The sequence below is a fragment of the Panicum virgatum genome, chromosome 3N, assembly GCF_016808335.1.
Source record: "Panicum virgatum strain AP13 chromosome 3N, P.virgatum_v5, whole genome shotgun sequence".
NCBI lineage: Eukaryota > Viridiplantae > Streptophyta > Magnoliopsida > Poales > Poaceae > Panicum > Panicum virgatum.
This window is the reverse complement of record NC_053147.1, coordinates 33593222-33618117: the sequence shown is the minus strand read 5'-3', so window position 1 is coordinate 33618117 and position 24896 is coordinate 33593222. Positions and strand designations below refer to the sequence as shown.

General features: G+C 49.5%; 1 protein-coding gene across 3 annotated transcripts; it reads right to left on the bottom strand.

The window, feature by feature from the left end:
• Positions 1 to 142: 142 nt before the first annotated feature.
• Positions 143 to 9940, bottom strand: LOC120665775 (FHA domain-containing protein DDL-like). 3 transcript variants are annotated; one of them, XM_039945449.1, is made up of 11 exons: positions 9786 to 9939; positions 8641 to 9676; positions 8320 to 8351; positions 7735 to 7801; positions 7505 to 7562; positions 7253 to 7345; positions 1878 to 1992; positions 1715 to 1762; positions 1519 to 1564; positions 1344 to 1414; positions 143 to 466 (listed from the first exon to the last, which is right to left on the bottom strand). In XM_039945449.1, exons 2-11 carry the CDS (start codon positions 9667 to 9669, stop codon positions 391 to 393), a joined length of 1635 nt encoding a protein of 544 aa, XP_039801383.1. In that variant the 5' UTR covers positions 9670 to 9676; positions 9786 to 9939; the 3' UTR covers positions 143 to 390. The 3 variants fall into 3 exon arrangements, with proteins under 3 accessions (XP_039801383.1, XP_039801384.1, XP_039801385.1); XM_039945450.1 differs by having other exon boundaries at positions 143 to 592; positions 9786 to 9909; XM_039945451.1 differs by lacking the exons at positions 143 to 466; positions 1344 to 1414; positions 1519 to 1564; positions 1715 to 1762; positions 1878 to 1992 and adding an exon at positions 4709 to 7081 and having other exon boundaries at positions 9786 to 9940.
• Positions 9941 to 24896: the final 14956 nt, after the last annotated feature.

Here is a 24896-nt window from a genome sequence, read left to right as displayed (position 1 = left end):
TCTTGGATACCCTTTATTTTTCCCCCCCCTAACCAAACGAGCAGAGCGATCCAAGACGATGACAAAGGAAATAGGACGGATCACGGATTGTATATAACATAGGGGCTCTAGAGGGAATTGCTTCTAAACGATACAAATAGAATTTACCACCATTTACCAAGGACCCGAAGCAAACTGTTAATTTTCGAGCAACGGGCACATACAGAACCAGCAGCACGCCGGATATGAATGCCAGATCTGAGACGCGCAATTAAAATACTGAATCCATGATCTACATAACTATAGTACAGATCCATAAACAGCTGCCTCCGATGCCAAGTGATATGAATGCCAGCAGTACAAAACATGCTTGAATACAAGATCAAGGCTATCTGCTACGGGTTGCTCTCTTCATGATGATAGCCCTACGCACCTGTGAAGAAAGCACAGGCCAAAAGCAATACCAGCTGACCTGCCCCCGGTCCATCTTTAAAAAAAAACAAAAAAACAAGTATCAGCGCATGCTTCTGCTGAATTTTCTCCTACAATAAATGTATTCGGACATTTTGATCCTCATCCTGTTGAATTTTCATGGAGTAAAACATACTCCCGGCTGCAGCGAAAAAAAGAGACCAACTGGTTATTTTAACATGATGATTCTGGAAGCTGGTATGGATAAAATATCAGGCAGCAATAACAATAAGTAGTAACTTTTTTCGGAATATGTTAAAATGTCAAACTTGTGCGCACAGACCAATAAAAAATGTTTTCTCAAAGTATAACTTATGTTCCTTAGAACTACTTGTAAAGCTCAATTTGCAAAACTGAAGCCGATCTATAGAGCGCATCATGCTGCAGAAAAGTTCTTGCATTGTATATACTCCAACAACATATATTGACGCCCCAACTTCATATTGTGCCCTAACTATATTGATGCAGTTCTCAAAAACAAATGAGCCTCCACATTTCTTTCTTAAAGAGCGAAAAAACTTAAATATGGGGCAAATGAAGGGGTCATGGTCATTTTCTCATACTACTTAATTTGTGAACCAAAAGTTGAAACAAATTACATTTAAATCAAAAAAGTACTTTCCTGAGAAATGTAAAAATTAAAAATATACAATATAGGTGGCAACAAAGAAAAGCTGCCGAAAGAAGAATGAATATATTTCACACCTAAATTTGAAAAGGTTTAAACTAAGCAATTCACATAGGAAACCAAGATACTACACATGATACTCAAGAATCTAGATATATGCCACTTTCAAATTGATGCAACGAGGACAAATGAAAAGAGCAAAGACATCTATGCACATATTAACCAGAAAACGAATATCGTGCTTCTTCAGTGATTATGATCATACCTACTATTGCCAAACTTGATCGTATCTTTTTCAAATAGTTCATAATAGCGACGAGGTTCAATGCGATTTTGCTGCATAAATAAAGCATGTTCAGAAACAATGAAATTAACATAACAGAATTGTCAGAACATGAACACAATCTCGCTAGATTGACACACATTACTAGAACACTTACATTAATGAAAGTCCCATTTGTACTATCAAGATCCATCAGATAAGGCCTGCCAAACAAGGCAGTATGATAAAGCATTGCTAATACATTGCAACCAAAGAAGGCATTATAGATATTTAAGAGCAGAGGTCGAGTAATAAAAACATTATGAAAAAAATAGGATAACCACGCAGAAAAACTAATGAGCACAGGCAATTACCTCACTTTCTTTGCCATCATGCCATCTGGTTGCTCCTTCTCTACAAGTCTGAAAAGAAAACGATGAACTTTTCCTAAGAGTTTTCAATAGAGGTCTTCTTGTCAATGAAATGATACACTGCTATCCTAGGTCGTTCAAGAAATGTAAAAGAGTGTAAGCATACCTATATTGAAGAACTGCATGCTGCTTGCTGCAGGAGGGATGATCTGTGGGGATGTCTGCAACTTTCCTTTCTCTTCCAAAAAGGTAGCAGGTCATCCGATGAACATACAGTGGTTCTGTTAAATCCAAAACCATAAGAAACATTCAAGTGCAGAAAGTGCGAAATAGAAACATAGGATCACAGAGAGGAGCATGTCACTTCTTCAACATTCCACACATGAATCGTAAGTTCCAATAAGTATGATTTTGCTCGGTTCCACAAAATTGGGAAAAGCCAACTGATTGCATATGGTTTTGTATTTACATGATTTGAAGCTTTAAGTAAAGAACCCTAGAACCCTACAACACAAAAATGGGGACAAAAATGGCCCCAAGTCATGCAGGAAACTGAATAAAAGAGGTCAGATACCAATGTGCCTTCAGACTACTGGTTGAGTACATACTGGAGCTCAAATCCACTTTGCTGACAACCTTTAGGTATGTTGATCATTTGACCCATTTCTACTACATTAGCAATGATGCTCAGCCTATACCGCAAATCTTTAAATTTCATAGATACAGCACACGGTACTTCAAAGAGTTCTTCCAAGTTCCAATTCTCGGGAAGAGAAACATAACTGTATTAGTTTAACCTTATGTTGTTATAATGTCATTACTCCAAAAGTCCACAGGTTTGCGTGTGCCCTAAATGGACTGACAAGTGTCAAGAACTTTCTAAAATTGCTAATAATATGTGATGGTAGGTAGTGGTGTCTGGTTTTATGTTTTTCAAAAATGACCCTTGAAAATGCCACTTTCCCTAAGGGCAAACTTCTTCCCGCGCTTTCTCTCTCTATAAACATGTGAAAAGACGCACTGCCCACAAAATGTTTGAATGATCAGGTACCAGCTTCTCGCTGTGGACCAGCTAGAGCGTTGAGCTCAGGGAGTTGTTGAAACTAACGTTCTGACCGTTCGAAGCATGGGACCTTCTTACAACAAAACGCGGGGGGGGGGGGGGGGGGGGGGGGGGGGTTCTTCTCCCCTAATGGTCGAATTTCTTAAAGATAGAGGTGGTTAGGTTTTGGTGGGTTTAACCCCCCCCCCCCCCCCACACACACACACACACCCACCAAACACCAGCACCACCACTCCCCCGGTCCCTGATTGATGGAACACAAACACAAAAGTTTGTTCTCGGTTACGTTTACACCTTTCTTTTGCCATGGTCATTCCAATTGCAATCCAAACCAACTTTTCCTTTGCTTAAATTTGGGAAAGAAATTATAATTAGTATAAAGGTCCCCAAGTGGATAATTGCCATGCTTAAGTGATACAGTGGAAATGAGATGTAGGTGAATGTGGTCCTTGGATTTAATGAGAATGAATGCACCCATGGTAAATGATTGAAACAAAAGAGATAATTTTTGCTAGAGCATGTTATGGTCAAAAGAGCGTACGAGCGTAGGAGTCGTGGCTGAAGGAGAGGAGCGTCCACGTTCTGTCAGTTGTGTCGCGTGCATGTGTTTGAATTTGTAATTGATGTCAGTTGTAATGTGTGACTTTTATATCGTGTACTGAACATCTAATGGAGGTTACGCTAAAGATCAATTAGATCTTCGGGCGTCTTGCTCGCCTCTGTCCTTGCACGCTTGCTCTCCCGCTCGACGCCGACCGTCAGGACGGCGTCCAACTCTCGCCACCGCCGGGATCCATCGCCCCGGCCACCAGTCCACCACAGCTACTCCCTGAGGAGATTGGGCCGTGACAATCTGGTATCAGGTACATCACCGATGTTTGGGACCAACGCCACCACCACTGCCGCCGCCGCTCCAACCGTCAGCACCGCTCCACCGCTTCCTTCTCCTGCGCCTACGCTTCCACCGCCCACCCATCCCTCCTCTTCCGTCGCCGCCTTGGATACTCTCACCACCGCGATCTATGGACTACAGCGCCAGATGGCCCAGTTCTCGCGGCTCGCCGACGTCGAAGCTCGCGCGGCCCCCTCCACGGGCGGCGCTATTTCCTCGTCGCTTCCCTCTCTGGCCATCGGCGCCGCACCCACGACATCACCCCCTGGCCAGGTCACGCTAGACCATCGTCACCACAACAGCAGGCCTTTCCATATGGGCTGCCGGGCTTTGGTGGCATACCTCCGGCGCCGCCGACGCCATCTGTAGTTGTCACTGCTGCCGGAGCACCTGCAGCCGCGCCGTACCCCACCCTGGGGACCGCCGCCGGAGCACCTGCCGCCGCGTTGTACCCCACCCTGGGGCTCGTTGTCCTGCCCCTTTCGCTCCTCCAGGGGGCACCGCCGTCCTCCACCCTCATCCCCATTGGATCTTCCTTTCCTCCTCCGCCAGCACCACCCATGGGGATGCCCAATTTCCATGACCTGTATGGCCAATTTGTTGCGCCGGCTACTACATCCACCAGAACACCATCCCACTCTGTTCCAATCACACAGACTCCCTTTCCGCATTCGCCCTCCCCAATTCCACCAGTACATCCTCACCACTCGCCAATCCATCCCCCAACTGATGATGCTGAGGATAGCCTTGGTGTTCCACGATACTACAAGCTCACCTTCCCCACCTATGATGGCAAGGAAGATCCTTTGGGCTGGCTCAACCGATGCGACCATTTTTTCAGAGCTCAGAACACTCATGAGCGCCACAAGCCATGTTATCTAGTCGTCCGACTAATCGCGATTAGTCGGGCTTATTGGTCCGGTGACCCCGATAAGGGACACCGAGTAGGTCTGGGCGACTAGTTTTCTAGTCGTCCGACTAGTCGTCGACTAGTCGCGATTAGTCGCACGATCAGGTTAGAAAACGATCAGACTTGAGATTGTTTTGTGGGCTGTTTGAGTTGTGGGCCTCGGCCGGCGATGGGCTGGCAAGGTGGCCCATTAAGTTTTTGGTATATAGAGGCTGAGAGACAGGAATATGGACTATGGGACAGGAATACAGAGTTCTGGACAGTTCACAAATCATCTCTCACAAATAAGTGAAAAATTGACCATTATTGTTGTCTTCATACTTGCTTTTTATTAAGTAATATGTAGTACATATATCATATCGGTCCTGGGACACATAGGACGACTAGGCAGACGACTAGGACCGACTAAGCTCGACTAATCGGCCTGATCGACGACTAATCGCGACTAGTCGTCTGATCGGTCCCATGGCGACTAGGTTCGACTAGACGATTTGAAAACATGGGCCACAAGGTTGGCCTCGCCTCCTTTCACATGACCGGCGCTGCCCAGCATTGGTTTTACATGCTCGAGCGCGCCGCCGGCGACATCAATGCCATCTCGTGGCCCTTGTTCCGCTCCCTCTGCCAACAGTGCTTCGGACCACCATTGAGCGCTAACCACCTTGCCGATCTGGCTCGCCTACCTTTCCGTGGCTCCGTGGCAGAGTACCAAGAGATGTTCCAGGCTCGGATGGCGCATGCAGACTACCTTTCGCCCGCTCAACAGGTCCAGCTGTTCACCGGTGGCCCTCCCTGATCCGTTACGGACAGATGTGGAACTTCAAGCACCAGCCGATCTACAACGCGCCATGTCTCTTGCTCGTGCATATGAACGACGTGCCTCTTCGCTAGAGTTCACCTCGTCCAAACCTCCACGGCCACCACAACAAACACCAAATATGTCTCAGCCACAGCAGCCAGTGTCCACCGCAACTCCGTTGGCGATCACTGCAGCTCAGTCAGCTCCATCACGACCATTCCGCCGTCTGTCGCCACAAGAAATGGCAGAACGCCGTCGCCAAGGACTTTGCTATAACTGTGATGAGCCTTATGTTCATGGTCACAAATGTCAACGTTTGTTTTACCTAGAAGTGTCTGATTTTGATGCACAAGACCAGACCAGTCAAGATGATCAACCTGCAGCGGACATGCCACCACTAATTTCTCTTCATGCTATCACGGGCATTCGGACAGCAGACACTATGCAAGTTAAAGTGCGCATGGGAAATCATCAAATTACTGCACTGCTCGATTCAGGATCCACCCATAACTTCATCAGCGGTCCCGCAGCTCAGCATATTGGTCTTAACTTCATCAACAGCCATGGTGTCAATGTCATAGTAGCCAATGGCGATCGAGTTTCATCTCGTGGCCTAGCTGAGGATGTTGCTATACGCATTGGCGAAGAATTCTTCACGATTGACTGCTACACCATTCCCTTGGAATGCTATGACATGGTGCTGGGGGTAAATTTCCTTCGCACTTTAGGGCCAATCCTCTGGGACTTTGATGATTTGTGCATGGATTTTTGGCATTCGGGCAAGCGTGTTCTTTGGAAAGGTATTGGGTCAACAAGGTGGGACATTCCATCCACTAGTACATTACATGCCTTAAGCAAGGATAACAGACCAGCACCATCAGCAGTTCGGCCATCCAGGTATCCTCAACTTCAAAAGGATGAACTGATGCTCCAACAAGAGTATGCAAAGAAGCGTTACGATGCCAAACAACGCCCCCTGAACTTCGCTGTTGGTGACTGGGTTTGGCTGCGGACCCTTCATCACCCAATGCAGTCACTCCTGCCAGGAACACACGGAAAACTCAGCCCAAGCTATGCTGGTCCCTTCCAAGTACTTCAACGAGTTGGTGACATCGCTTATCGACTACAACTACCTGATGGCACGCTCCCGACGACTACACCATCCCTGCTTCCACTACAGCACGGCCGTCTCCCCCAAGCGCCAGAATGTGTGCTGCGTTCCCAGCTCCGCCCTGGTGTATGGCACATCCTCGTCAAATGGATTGGACTCGCTGATGCGGACGCAACGTGGGAGCCCGTGACAAACTCTCGCGTGGTGTTTCCCGACTTCCAGCTCGAGGACGAGCTGCTTCCCAAGGGAGGGAGAGATGTTATGGTCAAAAGAGCGTACGAGCGTAGGAGTCGTGGCTGAAGGAGAGGAGCGTCCACGTTCTGTCAGTTGTGTCGCATGCGTGTGTTTGAATTTGTAATTGCTGTCAGTTGTAATGTGTGACTTTTATATCGTGTACTGAACATCTAATGGAGGTTACGCTGAAGATCAATTAGATCTTCGGGCGTCTTGCTCGCCTCTGTCCTTGCACGCTTGCTCTCCCGCTCGACGCCGGCCGTCAGGACGGCGTCCAACTCTCGCCGCCGCCGGGATCCATCGCCCCGGCCACCAGTCCACCACGGCTACTCCCTAAGGAGATTGGGTCGTGACAGAGCAGCTGCTAGATTCATCAGAGGAAAATAAATATGACACCATATGATATTAAATGCCTAAATGTGAGTATGGTCCTTCTACCTATTTTAGAAAAAACTATTTAACTAATAGAAACCATGACATGAAGCAAAAATGGTATTCATACATGGAGTAAACAAGTTGAGAGAACAACTACCATTCAGCGGTTCTCCACCCTTAAATACATACAGCCTCCATCTAATCTCTGACTTGCGAGCCTCTGGGGGTTCTGAATATAATAGATTTACACCTGAAGTAGGAACAAAGTGTCATCACCAAGGACAATGCAGTATGCTCACAGCACTACAGGCACACAATTTGCTGCATCCAATTAATGGTTTCACCATTACAACAATTGCACACCTAGGCTAACATACATAAATTACCATAAGATACAAGAGCTAAGCACCTGCAACTCTGTTGGTCTCCTCAGCAAGCTTTCCAGACAACTCAAAGGATGGCTTTTGCTGCAAAACAAGGGGGGTGGGAAAGATTTCAAATCACAGTACGCAGAAAATGGCAATTATTTAATATTCAAAAAAGCAGCAAACATCGCATAAATGGAAATGTTGCAATATTCTTCAGATAGATAAATTGCTTTCATCATCATCTACAATATTTTCATGGATCATGCGACACCTTTTCTTTTGCTTCAAGAGCTTCTGTGGCAGTGTTCATTCTTGCCAAAGCATCAGGATCTCCGCTCCTGACCAAAACAGGAAGAGTTCACCGTTACCAAATGGTGAAGCATATATAAAAGTGAGAACCTTTCTTATAGTATTAGTAACAACATGCTATCAACAGAAGGATTGAAAGGCGACAGTACAAAATTATCTAATAGCAGGATAACAAAAAAAAAGGGCTAAATTCATCAATCCCACTTTAGTAATGAGAGGAAAAAAAGACAACAATCTGGCAATGCTAAACAAAGAGATAGAAACAGTGAAGTGTTTCCTTCATTATGATTGTGTTTGGCGTTACCTGTTTTCTGTAGAATGGAAAGATAACTGACTAGAGAAAAACAAATTGGCTACTTGATGTTGAGCATTGAAAATTGCAGATCCATAGCTATTTTAAATAAACATTTGTTCATTTACAAACTAAAACTAAAATCTGCTGCAAACGATGCTTCTATTAAGTATTAACTATTAAGGATTAAAATGTTATAGAGTTATGGTGCTAAGGGAACATGACAGAGGTTACTGTTGACTATTGAGCACTGACCTGGACGCTTCACCTCCTCTAAAGTTCATATCCTGAAATAATAAAACATAATGACAGTCAGATAGTAATTTACCAGCCTCAGTATGGTTAATATAACTAACATACTGCATTAGCAGTGAGTGTGAATACTAATTTCACAATCTACAATTAATAGTCCAAAGTTGATGGCATTGGAAATAATTTTCAGACTTTGTACTTATTTGGGAGACTATAAATTTGCCAGTACTAACAGAAAACAGTCATGCAACAAAAGGACACCAAGCCAAATACATATGGAGAAATGGAGAGATATGAAGTGAAGGGCCGGATATCACCAGAGACCTCAGTAGGTGCTGCACTTCTGGAGACCCTCGGTGATGAATGGGACTCATGCCTGCCCCGATGCCTGTGCTCATCTGGAGACACTGATCGACCATGTCTAGATGACCTTCCTGATCCGCCATTGCTCTCCTCCCGATCCATCAGTTTCTCCCTTGATGAATCCCTTTTCTCAGTACGGTCCACCCTTTGCTCCTTTGAAGCAGCAGCTTTCCAGTCATCACGATCAGGCCTTCCACCTCTTGAATCATGCCTATCATCATCCCGGCTCCACAATGTCTCCTTTGAAGCACCAGACCTATCATCCCTTCCAGGCCTTCTATCCCTTGAATGATCCTTTCCATCATCTCGATCAGATTTCTTATCTCTGGCATCCTCCCGCTCTGCTTTTCTATCTCTAGATGCATCCCTCCCTTCATCATGCTCACGGTGCTTGCCTCCTGAGTCCCTGTCTTCCCTGTGAGAGGACTTCCTGCGGTCACCATTGGTTACCTGCTCCACCTTCCTGTCCCTCAAAGCATCCCTCCCTTCATCAAGTTCCCTGTGCCTCCCGGTGTCCCGCTCCTCCCTGTGGCTGGACTTGCGGCGATCCCTGTCAGTCACCTGCTCAGCCTCCCGCTCGCCATGGGCTCTCCTCAGCCTCTTCGTGCGCGGTGATGGCGACCTAGAACCGCGCCTCCTGGCAGGCGACGGTGATCGTGACTGCTCTCTCGCGTGTTTCGGTGACCTGACACGCTGGTCCTTCGCCTTCTCCCTCGGAGGCGACCTCTCCCTCTGTGACAGGCTGGCCTTAGCAGGAGACCGCGGCGACCTGGCACGCTCCTTCGCCTTCTCCCTCGGAGGCGACCTCTCCCTGTCCCTGTGCGACGCGCTGGGCTTAGCAGGTGGGGACCGTGCCCTAACAGGCGAACTCTTCCTCCGCTCATGGGGGCTCCGCCTGCGTGGGGGCGTGCCCCTCCGCTCCCTCTCCCTGGCCGGGGAGCGCGATCTTCGGGAGTGCTCCTCCCTCCGCCTCTCCACCGCCGAAGCCATTCCAGACCTGGAGCAGCACATTTTCACCCCATCGATTCAGGACGCGAGACAAGCACCGAGGAATCGAGCGAGGGTTTGGCCCGGCATTCGTGCGAAAACGAGGAGGGGGTACTTACCGGAGACAGCGGCGGCGGAGTGGGGCTAGATGCTACCTCCCCCGCGGCGGCGGCGGCAGCGCTACTGCTGCTGTCCCGACCCCTACCGATTTTTCTCTGCTTCGATCGAGAATGGACTCGAGATGTTGGATGGGGAAGACAACCTGAAAGCCTGTACAATCCGATAGATGATGGGCTTCGTTTGGGCCAACTTCAAGGCCCATCTCTTAATTGCCGCTGAAATCAGATGGCATGCCAAATCAGATTGATGCGGGCGATGCCGAACACGGGCGCCAGATGGTGGCTCACGCGAGCCGCGAGGGGCCTCCACGCGCCCAGGCCCGCGCACCGCAAGGGCCCCCACACGCCGCGATGCCCCGAGCTGGCGCCCGCGACGCGCCCGCGCTGGCCACGTGCGACGCCAAGACGAAAGTTGGTAACGGTCGGAATAACTCTCTAACCATTTTCGTTTTTATATATTTTATTCAAAAACGAGATCGGAAATGAAAAAAGCGGTCCGGAAATCAAAATCGGAAATGCGGGAAGTCGGAAAGGAAATATTTCGGTCGGAAATATGTCGATAACGGTCAGGAATTGATACTTCAAATCGGGAAGACCAACGTACGTAACCATTTCATGCGTTCAACTCAACGCAATAATTTCAACTATACATAATACATAGCAAGTAGTGTCACATATCAATTTTTATTTTGTCACACAGTACTTAGAAAAAAAATAGAGCTCTACGAAGGAAAATAGATACAAAAGAAAAAAAAAAGTCAAGCCAGCCTTTGCCGCTCTCTCTTCCTTTCTGACGACGGCAGCATGCACTTCGCCGCACGCCAGCGCTATACTAGTCTTAGTCTTGTTTGGTTTGCCTATTCTAGGTTATTAGGCTATCTCCAACAAGGCAACCCAAACCTAAAAATAGGTCGTGCACAGTGTTTTGCATACCAAAATCACCCTCCAACGGAAGACGCAAACAGAGCACACATTTTGCGTCCGCCGCGAACCGCGACGCAAAAATGCGTGACCTCTCTCCACCCGATGCATTTTTCTGCCCGAGCTCTCCCACCGGCAAGCTCTTCCCTGTGCGAGCTGGGCAAGCCGGCGGCCCAAGCTCTCCACCAGCGACGGCCCTCCTCCGGCGCGAGCTCCCTTGGAAGCAGCCCCGCCCCCTGCGCCGCCGCGGCCAGCAGCCTGTCGAGCGCCAACGAGAAGCAGAGCTCGAGCGCGTAGCACTGCAGGGGGCGCGCGCCGCCGACTACGCCGGCGCCACCGCCTGCGCCAGGGCCGGCCCCCGCGGCCCTGCGTCACCCACCGCCTCGTCCATGGCCGCCGGGGTTGAGCTCTCCCATGGCGCGGGGGTCGAGCTCCCCCATGTCCGTGCCAAGGTCGAGCTCGCCCAGGCCGCCGGGGCCGAGCTCGCCATGGCCGTCGCCGCCGCCAACCGCGAGGCGGGGAGCTGCTGCCGGCCGGGGTCGAGCTCGCCATGGCCGGGCCGAGCTCCCCCGTGGCCGCGTTGGGGTCGAGCTCCCCCATGGCGGCTGGAGTCGAGCTCCCCCAGGCCGCCGGGGCCGAGCTCCCCCATGGCCGGGCCGAGCTCCCCTGTGGCCGCGCCGGGGTCGAGCTCCCCCATGGCCGCCGGAGACGAGCTCGCCATGGCCGTCGCTGCCGCCAAACGCGAGGCGGGAGAGGGGGGCCACCACGCTGGGCAGCTCCTGCGCCGGGCAGCGCCCTTGTCCGCCGGCGCTACCGCGCCGGGCAGGCCCGTGCCCGCCCGCTGTTGGAGAGGATTTTGCGTTCGCTGTTGGAGATGCCGAGATTTTGGGGCGCAATCCATTTACTGTGCATGACCCAAAACATGGAATGGATCTCGTGTTTGGGTCTTCGTTGTTGGAGATAGCCTTATAGGAGAGAATCTCTTTTGCATGAAGGACTAAATGAAGTTTATTTGCAAAACTTCTTTAGGGATGAGTGTTGTTGGGTTCTTCGCTTTTTTACAACCCAAGCAAAATGCATACACGAAGGTGGCACTGAGCAAAACAGCAGAGTTTCGCCCTCATCCGAAGACCTTCGGCCGCATTACTTGACCTTCGGTCAGTAGGTCAATCTCCGGGTACTGGCGTCCGCCAGTACCTTCGGCTCCTATCCTGCGATCTTGGGCAACCTCAGGTTTATGAGGTGATGATCCCCAACAGTAGCCCCTCACGGGCGAGGGCCGACTCCGACGGGCCGAACCCTCGAATCATCTATCACCTGCAACCAAAAAACGTCTCCCTCCGTCGGAGGTTGGGACGAGCCGAAGGTAACTTTTGTATACGTGTCGATTTTTAGTTGGTTGACGTTTGGTATCCTCCTCGATTTTACCATTACCGTTACTGTTCACTTTCACCCCCCTATATAAGGTGGGGGGTGAGGCGTCGCTCTCACGCCTCCTGTTTGTAGCGAAGCTCTACCGGTTCGTGGAGCTTGCCACGTGGAGTGTTGTGATTCGTCAGGAGCTTCGAGCTTTTTGCTTCTGCAACTTGGCTTTGTGCTTTGCGAACTGGGAGATCTTTGCATCGTCTTCACAATTTGTAAGAGTTTTTTTTTTACTTCTCAAAGTTGTTATGTGTTCTCACAGGGATGGCTCGTGTGAAGATCACAGCAAAAGAAATCTCCGAAGGTGCTAGCTCGCCCGAGGAGAAGGATCACTTTTCGGGGGACGAAGAGGATCTATCTAACGTGGACGCAGATCCTTCAGAACTGATGAAGAAGGACAAGCCCGCCCCGACCCTCAGGTTCGGACCTTCGCTCATGTCCGCGGCTCTGATTGAGTCGTATGTTGAGCGAGGGTACTTTCCTGCGGGGGTTTGTCGTCCGCCCCAAGGCGAGGAGACGCCGGACCCTCGAGATGGGGAGTGTGTGGTGTTTCGCGACTTCTTTGTCGCTGGGCTTCGTTTTCCTCTTGACCCGAAGGTCCCAGATATTCTTGCCCGATTTAAGGTGACGATTCATTAGCTGACTCCAAATGCGTTCGTGATGCTTTCAAAATTCTTCTGGGTCGTGAAGTCTTTCAGGGGGCCTGTTTCGGTCAACACTTCCTCTTGTCTGTATGAGCTCCACCCTCAGGGACGGAAGGTTAGATTCGAGGATGAAGATGATGCTTTCAGAGCTCAGAGTGGTTGCTGCACGTTCGTGCCTCGAAGGTTGAACAGATCTCAGAAGATTGAGCGTTTGGAGCTGTCGGGTACCATGATTAGGGGCATCCTAATCAGGGGACTAAAATCGCCCTAAAAACGCAAACACATGCTGGGCAACCGGGCCCACAAAGGCCTACAGGCTCCTTCCAATCTGGAAGAAAGGAAAAGACTCAAAGAAGCCCAACACGTGGCCCACGTACGCAGTGCAGCCCATCCGCACCCCCCCTCGGACCCGCGGGGTGATCTCCGCCTCGCTCGAGGGCTCCTCACCGAAGCCCTCGACCTCGCCCCGTGCCTCTGCCTCGCTCGAGGGTAGCGAGCCTACCCTCAGAGGGGCGAATCATCTCCGCCTCTCTCGAGGCCACACCTCGACAGAAAGGACAAACGGCCCTTCCGCTCGCCCGCCCGCCGTACGGAGGCATTAATGCCAACCACTCCTCCACAGCGCCCGGGTCAGACGGCGTCAGGACGCCATTCCCCACAGTGGCTATGACCGGAATCTCGTCCGCCAACTCCGGTCACTGCTCCGCCACTCCGGACGCTGTGACGACACTGTGGGAACCTGCGACGCAGTGCAAGATGTGCTCGGCACTGCTCCAGCTACTATACTGCCAACTCCCCATACCTCCTTCGTACTTTCCCTTCCGCGAAGCCCTCGAATGGCATGGGCACGACCCTCAAAAGCTGCTCCGGCCTTGACCAGGACAAGACCATGGCCTGTAGAACCCTTGGAACGCTGCCACGCCACGCGTGGAGGACGGTACCCCCCCACAGCAACGACCACGCTGCCCGCTGGAGCCACCAGGACGCCGGCGCGATCTCCGCAAGACCAAGGACGATGCCCAGGACGACTGCCACGCCGGCGCCATACCCACAGTGTACTTCCCACAGTGCTCGACCACTGCACCCCCTCGATTCGAGGAGAAGATGATGACTTCCACAATCTCATGTGCATGTACACCGTCCCTCCTTGTGTCTATAAAAGGAGGAGGCGGGCTTTCTCTTAGGGGGGTCGGCCCATTCGGTAGAACACAACGCTTAGCACTACTCACAGAGCATATACGCTCTTCTGAGCCCCGATATTGGCACTCGCCTCAATCAACTCCCCCTTTAGCATAGACTTGGTATCTTCCCTACCTCTCCCGCCTCGCTTGTACCCCCTAATACAGGCACCCTCGGTGCAAAACAGTACAGTGCTCTCGCACACCCCTTTGCTGGATGTACGGGCCCACGGCCGGAACCAGGATAAACCCGTGCGTTACTGTGTTGCCTCTTGCATCAACATTTGGGACGAGGAACACGCAGCATCATCACTGGTTGGGTCCGGACCGCCAGATTAGGACACCGATGGAGCTTTCCTATTGCCAGAAGAATCAATGGGATGATGATTGGGCGCAGTTTTGGTTTTATGCCAAGGTGGCCTTTCCTGGTTCTGAGGATCCAGCTGATGTTTCTTATCCTCTGGCCTCGAAGGTAGAATTGCTTGGGCACATTAGTCAGGCCGAGTTTCGGAGGTCTGCCGATGGATACAAAGATTGTCTTGACACGTTTTCGATAGTTGCTTCGTTGATAGGGGGAGAGACTTGATTGAGGAGTTTATCTGCGCGAAGGTTTGGCTTTTGTCCGCTGGATGGGATCCTAGCTCTTTTGTGAGAGTTAAGGTCCGTGCATCAAAGGAAGCGCTTCCGTTCTCGAAGTTGGAACTGATCAAGCCGCCTGGTCTAACTGACGAGGCTATTGTGGTGGAGGTTGAGCGCAGAGCGGAGGAGTTAGCTGGGTTGTATCTATCGAAGGAGTACGACTCCCTTGTTGCTTGCATTTTGGGGAATTGCCGGGTGAACCGGTCTTTAGTTGTGATGGGCGTGAAGTATATAGATCGAGAGGAGCCCAAGAAACCAGAAAGGAGGGGCAAAGGAGCTTCGAGTAAGGAGCCCGTCGCCAAGAAGAGAAAGATTTCTACTGCGAAAGCTGGCTCATCGAAGGCTGCCCCGAAGGTTTTGGCGACTAAACCATCTCGCCCTCCTCCGAAAGTTACATCGAAGAAAGGAAACCGCTTCACCCGGTACCTTCGAGGGGTTTCTAGTATCGAGATGTGTAGTGAGTCTTTTTTACGGGAGCTAGAGGAGACTGTTAGCCTTTCTCCCCTTCGAGGTGAATCTATGGAGCTTTATCTTGACCAGTTTGGGTCACTTTTTTCGGGCCCTGACAGTGTTGGTGACGTGGTGGTGAAGCTTAATCCGTCGAGCGGCATAAGCCTGAGAAGTGTTAGCTTGCTAGACTTTGATTACGAGGGTGCTACCATAGACCCTATTGTGCCTGTTGGTGCAGCTGGTACTGGGCCAGCCCATGTGCCTACGAAGGTTGCTGCTACGCCGGCTGCAACTTCCGGCACGCAGGCTTTGGAGGCGTCGGGCAATTCTGGCGAGAAGACTAATGCTGCTGCTAATGCTGCTGCCGCTGCCGCTGCTGCCGAAACCCATGAAGGTTCTGCAAGGGCGGCGGCGGCGCTGATGGAAGACGACTCGCGTGAAGAAGGACAATTTTGCTTCAATGATCTAGGTGGGATTTTACTGCCCCGCCTTGTTAATTTTCAAGGGCCTGATATTGTCCCCTATCTTCCTTGGGTTCGTGAAGTAGATGCTTCCACCATGATGGCGACGTTAAACCACGAGATCGAGTTTGGGTCTGCGGAGGTAACTCTGCCTTCTCAGACCACCTCGGGCGAGGAGGGGCGACAGCTGGAGAAGGAGGTGTTCGAGGTTGAAGGTAACTCTTTTGTGTTGAAGACATGTGCGCAGTAGATTGTTTAACGTTCGTGCTTTTGTAGTTTTTTAGAAGGAACTAGAAGCTTATGGTACTGGTGATCTTGGTCGGGTGGTTGCGGCGATGAACGCGAAGGCTCTTGTAGCCGGCAAGGTTTTGCTCCGGAGAGCGAAAGCCGAGTCTGATAAGATGCTCGAAGGTTCCGCTAAGAGGATGAAGCTGGTGGATGAAAACGAGCGATTAAAGAAGGAGATTGCCACACTTCAGAATCTTGAAGACCTACGGAAGAAGTAGAACGAGGAGTTGGAGGAAAAGGTTTGTCGCCAGGATATTGCCATTGCTGAGGCGCAAAAAGAATTGGACTCGAGGGAGAGGACCATCGAAGGTCTGCGTCAAGAAATTGTTAAGGGAGTTGACAACTTGAAGAAGGCTGAAGGCCTTGCTGTGCAACTTTCGGCTGATTGTTCGAAGAAGGAAAAGATGATTGTGAAGCTACAAGAGGAGGCCCAAGAGAATATGCAGCTGTTGACCGATGCTACTGATGAGATTAATGAGAAAAGTGACGCCATCTACGAAGCTTATAAGGACGCTCTTGCGGCCTTCGGATCTGAGCCTGAGCCTTTGGCGAGGTCCGAAGGTCTGGGGGTTTCTGTTTGCTGGATTGGATGCTCCAAGAGTTTGCTGTTCTTGGGAATATTTTGACGAACATTTCTTGGGTTGAAAGTGTCGCCGAAGGATATAGGGAGTGAAACTTATCCGAGGGCCTCGACCCTTTTCCCTCCGAATCCAATTAAGGGGATTTCGGCTGGTTGGAGGAGGTTTCTGTCTATATTCATTCTGTCAAAGGTGCTTGAGAAGATGATATCTGCGGAGCTGCCAGTGTCGACTAGTATTTTCCCGATGGTCCAACCTTGAATGTTTGCTTCGATGACCATTGCGTCAGTGTGCGGGTAGCTGTTAAGGCTCATGTCTTCCTCTGAGAAGGTTATCGGCATGTGAGACCATTGTGTCTTTTTTGCCGGGCTATCGACCAGAATGCTGTGGACTTGTCTGAAGTAGTCCCTGCGCTGCCTCTTGTTTTGGAACTCCAGGGTGGAGCCTCCGGATATGGGCATGATCATGCCGAAGGATGGCAGCGCGGATGTCAGCGAAGCTTGGGAGCCTTGTGGCTCTTGCTTTGGGGGTGGGTCTGGAGGAGGCGGAGGTAGCTCTTCCTGAGCCTGCTGCAGGCTCGGAGGTGGAGGTAGGGATAGCGGTTTGGGATAATCTTGTGGCTGAGGAGGTCAGTTGTTTGGGTATGGGTTGTAGGTAAAAGCTGGTGTGGGTTGGTAGGTTGGATTGTATAGATTGGGTGTAGGTGGGAACGGCGGTGCCGAAGGTCCTGACCATGCAGTGTGACTGACCAGTTTGGCTTTTTTCTCTTCTTCCATTCGTTCGAGTGTTCTTTTTTTTCTGGACAGAAGTTGGTTGTATGGTCCGAATCGCTACCGTGAAAGTGGCAGAAAAACTTTTTGGGTCCATTCGAAGGTCCACGGCCTTTTCCGCGACCACAACCGCGGCCTCGGCCCTTATACCCTGAATGGTTATGTCCCTGGTTGTTGTGCTGACCTTCAGGAGACTTGTTTGGGGGGGGGGGTCATGAATGAGTCCTTTCCTGATCAGGACTGGTTTCCTGCGAAGGTTCCACAGGGAGCACGAACTGTGGGTTCCACAGGCAGCCCCGCCCGACATAAACTGGCTTAAGTGCGCTAACCATCATCAAACGACAATCAGGGTTAACATGCACTTAAAACGGAGCAATCCGGCAGTGCTGTCGGGTAAAATCCCGATAAAACCACCTGAACCTGGATCGAACAAAGCAGCATAACTCACACGAAGGCGAGTCCAGAGATTACAACACCTCACAATAATACACCACAGAGTTTAACATAAAACAGATTTACAAACCAAGTTCCAAATTTAACAAAGTAATTTTCAAACCAACATAACAGAAGTTCACCAGAGTCCTTTATTTTAGCGGAAAGTAAACACGAGAACTAACGACGATATGGATGTCTCAAGAAAGCCCGATACAAGACATCACTCGTTCTTGTCATCATTGGCCGGGGACGCATCCCACTCCACGGACCAACCAGGCGGAAGAGTGCAAGGCCAGGTCAAACTGGCAATCATATCCTCAAAGGTTTCACCTGAAATAAAATATAGCCACAAGCAAGACTGAGTATTCTAATACTCAGCAAGGCTTACCCGACTGAGGGTATACTTAGCCCTTTATCTAGACATGCAAGGCTTTTGGCTTGAGGGGTTGTTTTGCCGAAAAGCAGTAAAGAGTAGATCCTTAAGGCAGGTTATAGTTTTCAGGTTCTAGTTCAATTAACCAGTCTAGGTGAGCATCTATCCAAAGGCATGCATGGTGAAAACAATTATCTTTTATTATCTAATCAACCATGTTCATCATACTCATCTTTCACTTCTTACTCTATGTGGCAAAAGAGTTAAGCAGTCCCATTATCCGTGAGAGGCGGACGATTCGAATCGAATTTGTTAACCTTGCAAGGCGGACCTAAACACACGTCATGTGGTTACTCCCAGAGTCACACGTGCAACATTTCCCCTTTCTTTCCGGGTTGTGGATCAGGGTCACCGTCCTCGACTACAGAGTATGACGACTCTGCACCCGCATGTGCGCGCATGAGAAACGACGTTCAAAGAAGGTGAGGGAAAAGTCCACTCGCCGGGCCAATCAGGTACTTAAGCTTACCGATTACCATATTCTCGGCATGTGTTTAGTACGTTCAAACGCTTAACTACCACTACCACACACTGCGGCCTTATCAAATTTCACTAAACAGACGGGGCACCCCAAGTACCACGGTCCCGCCCGTAGGCCTTATGGTTACAACAGGTAGTAAACATCCAACTCCTATAATTCTCGCGAGTGACAGGAAATCACTCGACTTCTACCGAACATTAGCATAGCCCACTAGCGACCTACACATACTAGTGTTCAAACATCGGTACCTAGGATTATGCAACTAAGGTTCCAGTCAACTCCTGTAAACTTAAATGCACAAATAGATAGGAACAACAATAAGTTGCATAAATTTAAAATAGTAGGACATGCTCCGGGGCTTGCCTTCCTGGGCGTAGCTGGATCTGGGCTCTTCCGAACTCGGGTTCGGGTCTTGCGCTGCTTCAGTTAGATTAACTTGAGCTTCGCGCTGCTCACTCTCGGACTCGGGCACCAGCTCGTATGTTCCGTCAGCGAGAGTAGTAGTATCTATATGAGATGCAATGTACATGGGTAAGTCTTTGTGATGGTAAGAATTTATGAATGATTTCACAATAACGGTGTAATGCAAACAAAGCCCGAAGTTAAAGAGTGAAACACTTTCATTCATATTTTACTGGGCAATCGTTTATAGAGTAGCAACTCAACATATCTAACTACACAAGACATCATGATCAACAGCACAAGAAAGCTATACTAATCTCCTAAACTAGTGGGAGTAGTTTCCTATAGCAATTAAACCATGGTTGATTAATAAAACAACAACTCAGCACACATTCAGTAGTAAATTCAACAAAAATTACATCAAACATAAGGTAAACAGAATTAGCTATCCTGCAAAATTCATCCCAAAACCTGTAGTCAAATAACCAGAACAAACCATGTAATCAGACAACTCCTAGAACAAGATTGAATTATACATATTAGACCAGAGTATAAAACAATCTCAAACTTTAACAGTAGGTCTAAAAATGGATTAATTAGCTACTGTGAATTTTTCAGGATTTATTATGCACAGAAATAAAAATCAGAGAAAAAAAACAAAACATACATCAGCTTAACAAGATTAATTTTTAGATCCTGTTCTAATCATGAACTGGGGCTCAAACTCCACGGACAAGCTAAACTATTCAAAAAGCACACTCAAAAATATTTTCATGATTTATTATCAACATAAACTATTTATCATAATTAATGTCTACTAAACAAGCATTAAAACAAAGAAATAGCTACACAAATCTATAATTAATGAAATTTGTACAGTAGTGTTCATCTAGTATTGTAAGTACACAGAAAATGTTTCATACATATATCTAAGTTAGAACATCCAGAAATAAAAAGCAAAATATTTTACTAGATCTAGCCAAGACTAGGGTTTCATCTAGTTACAAAGGTAAACTGGTGCTCAAATTTTTACACAACACTAAGCATGGCATGTATTACCTACCAGCCAAAAATCACCTATAGATTCTAAGTAGAACTCCTAGAACAATTATAGTCTATGAAATCTAATCTTTTTCCTAGATTAAAATACAGACATAAAATAAACATGTGTATGTAAAGAAAGTTGTAGATCTTGTTGCAAGGATTCTAAAACAATTGGACTTGCATTTTTCCGATTTTTCTACGAATTTCTAGGAATTTTCAAAGTTGGCTGGTTTAGAAAACAAAAAGGAAAAAGGATTTCTTTTTGCACAAAGGCCCCTGGAAGAAGTTTTCTTCTCGCAGAAACACCCCTGGCCGGAGTTGAAGCAGGGGAGCGGCGGGCGGCCGGATTTCGGCGCCTGGGGCGGCCGGCGGCGAGGGGGAACATGGGGAAAAGCAAAAGGGCGGCGAGAGGAACCTATTGGTGGCCTTGGTTGGGCGCGGGGCGGCCTGAGGAGGCTCCTCCGCGGAACAGGGGCGGCGGCGGCGGTGGTTGGCGGCGGCGGCGGCGGTCCGGTGGCCCGGGGCGGCGTCGAGCAGGTCGGGGAGTACCAGTGGAGGGCGAGGAAGGTGGCTGCGGGGGTTGTTGGGCACGAGGAAGGGCGGAGGAGGGGGCTCGGCGGCGAGCTAGGGGGCGGCGGCGGTCATGGTGGACGGCGGCCGTCAGTCTAGGCGAAAAGGGGCGCACGGGGCTCGGCTCTCGGCTCAGAGTGGAGGGAGGAAGGATGAGGACGCCTCAGGGCTCGCGAGAAGGGTCTGGGCGGTCAAGGGCGCGAGACGAGGCGAGGGGCGGTCGGCCGAGTCGTCACGGCGTCGCCGTGGTGCGTCGACGGCCATCCTCGGCGAGCGCGCCGTGGATTGCGACGCGTGGTGAGGCCGAGCAGCTTCGGAGCGGAACCGGGGTCGGTTTGGGTGAACCTGGGGTGGGGAGGCGGCCTGGCCGGGCGGGCGGCGCGCGGCCGGCGACCTCTGGTCGGCGGGCAGGAACAGGGGAGGGAAGGGAGAGAAGAGAGAGAGAAAGAGAGATTAAATTGATTCAAAAATTCAAAATTTTCTCACAAATTTCTGTTGAAACATGAAAAACTTTGAATATGAAAGTTGTAAAGAATTTCAAATGCTACACTTTTTGTTTCAGGCACCAAATCGTTTGAGACTCAAATCAAAAGTTAATTTGAAAACCCGACGAATGTACGTTAAAACCCGATTCGATTTAAATTCAAATTTTCTTTGACTTTTGTATCGAAACTCGAAAATATTTGCACTTGAAAGTTGTTTCACATCAACAATGCTACAACTTTGGTTTTGGGCAAAATTTTGTTTGAACTATGTTTTTGAAATTATTCTCTAAGAATATTTGTTTAAAACTTGAAAAGAATACAATTTAAATCTTTAAAATCTTGATTCAAATGATTCGTCATTTCATGTGCGAAACTTCACTTTCTCACTTTGACTTCAACTAGACTTTGATTTATCGTGATGTTAAAGACATGCCAACTCAAATTCATATGCATACTAGCATTGGATTAAAAATTATTTAAGGTTTCCAAACTATGCACAAATACACAAACACACGCATACATACACATGCATTTATTTCGACGTTTCTTGATTAAGGGTGCAGGATTTGATGCTAATGACCCTGGTTTAACTAATTAAACACCTGGGGTGTTACACGAACCTCCGGAAGTAGTCATAGAGGGGTTCTCTGTCTCCTTGGAGACACTGGAAGTTTTCTATGGTGTTCGAGTCGAGTCGACCGAAGTCTTGGAAGTCTTGCCTGAGCTTCGCTTTTAGCTGAGGCCAGCTTGTGATGGAGCCCGATGGTTGGTGGGAGCACCAGTTGGCTAGTGGACCTTCGCAAGCCATGATAAAGGATTTTGCCATGATAGGGCCATCGTCGCCAGCCGAAGCTATAGTAGCTTCATAGGCCATGATGAATTGGGTTGGGTCTTCCGATCTGTTGTATTTGGGGAGCTGAGTTGGCTTGTAGCCCAACGACCATGGTGTGTGCTGCAAGGCTGCAGAGAGTGGTGAGTTGGGGTCAAATGTGCCAGCCGAAGGTGGGACGTAGTGGCCTTGGCGGGTATGATCGGTTTGGATGTTGTGGATCTCATTCTGATGAGAGGCTCCCAGCGAAGGTTGCTGCTCATGATTGGTCTGAGTGTTCGCGCATTCTCTCTCCATTCTGTTAATCTCTGCTTGCATAACTGCTACTTTGCGCTTAGCCTCGGCCAATTGGTTTGCTTGGTTTAGCGCGTTCTGCTGGATGGCCAGCTGCTTGGCAAGGGTTTCCTTCTGCTTTTGCAAGGCTTGGAGCTGGAGGCTCAGGGTGGTGAACTCATCTTGGTTGGACCCCGAAGGATCTGTGCCTTCGGGAATTCCGTTGGGTGGTTGGTCGTTATTCGGTGAAGGTTGTGTGGAAGGGTTTTCTTAGATGGTTGGGGAACCATTTTGGGTGTCATCCATGGGGGGTTCGGTAGGTTTCCTCTTTGTTTGTGCCAACGAGGATTGGTTTACGAGCTGGGAACACGGTGGGCGCCACTGTTGGGTTCTTCGCTTTTTTACAACCCAAGAAAAATGCATACACGAAGGTGGCACTGAGCAAAACAGCAGAGTTTCGCCCTCATGTATTTATACCCCCAACCTTTCTTACACTATGACCTTAATGCCCCTACCTACCCAGAATATTCTGCGACTATTCTGGGCCATAGGTCATTTTACAGGTTGGAATGTACAAATTGTCTACTCTATTCGATTCGTGCTCGGGACGCTATCCCGAAGGTCCTCTGCAACCTTTGGGTCTGCGCCGAACCTTCGCGTGCCCTCTTGATTCTTTGAGAATCTCCGAACCTTCGGGGTGACTTCGGGCTTCGCTATCCTTCAGCTTCATCCGAAGACCTTCGGCCGCATTATTTGACCTTTGGTCGGTGGGTCAACCTCCGGGCACCGGCGACTGCCGGTACGTTCGGCTTCATCCGAAGACCTTCAGCCGCATTACTTGACCTTCGGTCGGTAGGTCAATCTCCGGGTACCGGCGTCCGCCAGTACCTTCGGCTCCCGTCCTGCGATCTTGGGCAACCTCCGGTTTATAAGGTGATGATCCCCAACAAGTGTAACTTTTCGCAACGAATCTAATACCGATAATTAATCGATAATTAGATGATTGTTACTGTAGCATAACTGTAGCCAATCATAGACTAATTGCCGTCATTAGATTCGTCGCGAAAAATTATACTCATTTCTGAAAAAAATTTGCAAATAGAATTTATTCAGTACTTCATACATACGAGATTTTTTTTTCGAGGAACGTGCGTGCTAGTGACTAGCTAGATCCAAACAAGGCCACTGCAGGTCTGCAGCGAGGCATTTTGTCCCACCTCGATTTTTTCTAACATGACACCGTTGTACTGGTAGCCTATAAGTAGAGAGGGAGCATGACCAGAACACGTCCGTGGGCCTCCACTGCGGCCGAATGGACTGTTGGGCTGTATATCTGATATAGACTTGGGAGATCCTAATACGGGAATACCGACGGGATTCTTCCCGGTAAAATACGAGTACCCGGGAAATCTTCCCACCCGATTCCGATCCCGTAACTGTTTTGTTTTCTCGAATTTTCTCTTGTTTTCGTAATTTCCTGTAAATATGGTATTCAGTCGGTAAATATGGTATACGGTTTCTCGAATTTTTCTTGTTTTCGTATTTTATTGTAAATATAGTATTGGTACAGAATCTTTCTGTTCCTACTTTCATCCGGCGCTAGCAGACCCGGCGCGCCGGACCAGCGAGCGGACGGCCGGGCCGGCAGGAGGGCCTGCGCGCCGAAGCACATCCACCGGCAGGACTGCCGCCGCTAGTAGAACGCGAGCAGTTGTGGAGACTGGAGTTATGGCTGGGCAAAATACCCGAAACCCGAAGCCCGAACCCGAAAAATTCGAGCCCGAACCCGGAAAATCCGAACCCGAAAAACCCGAACCCCAATTCGGGTTCTAACCCACGGTACCCGAAATTATTACGGGTAGTTCGGGTATTGGGCTACGGTACCCGAATTACCCGAACTACCCGAAATCAGCCCAGCTCATAGATGTGTTTATTCATTATATGAAATCAGCCCAGCCCAGCCCATGAATCCTCTTAACCCTAACCTACGCCCCACCCCGGCACCCCCAGTCCCCAACCACGCAGTCACGCCGCCACTACCCCGAGCACCAGTCGCGAGTCGCCCACCAGCGCCCATCGCCCCTATGACGGCGGATCTAGGAGCGACGCCAAAACCTGCACCCACCGACCGGCGGCGTCGCTGTCCTCGCCTCCACCCATCTCAGCGAGCTGCAGCAGCGAGGCCTCTTCCCCGTCGCCATCAGCATCCGGAGCCCGGCGGCGCTGCAATCAGGTGCGAGCGTGCAGGGGGCAAAGGGCTCCTCTGGATAGCAGCGGATTTTAGCAGCTCCAGATAGGCATGCGGCTTGCCGGCTTCTTGCGCTGCAGCTTGCAGCCTTGCACCTCGTGAATTCATGACATGCATCAGCCTCTTTTGCCTTTGCTAATCCGATTACCACACGGCAACGGTGATTGATTTTGGATATTTTTATATGATTGGATCTTTGTGTGGCTAGACGGAAGGAACAGCATGGTGTCTCGGTGATTGATTTTGGATTCCTTTTCATTGTATTTGGTTATTTTTTTCCTCTGAAACCTCATTCTAGAACCAGGACGCCAGTGACATCACGGCAAGCAGCTCGCCGGCTCGTTAATTTCGGGTAATTCGGGGTTACCCGAACCCGAACCCGAAATTACGGGTACCCGAATTGTCGGGTTTTCTTTTTTCCAAGTAATTTTCGGGTTTCAATTTTCAAAACCCGAATTTTTGAAAACCCGAAAAATCCGACCCGAATATTTCGGGTAACCCGAACGCCCACCCCTAACTGGAGGGGTGGAGCGGATGAATTCGGTGGGGGTGGGTGTGTA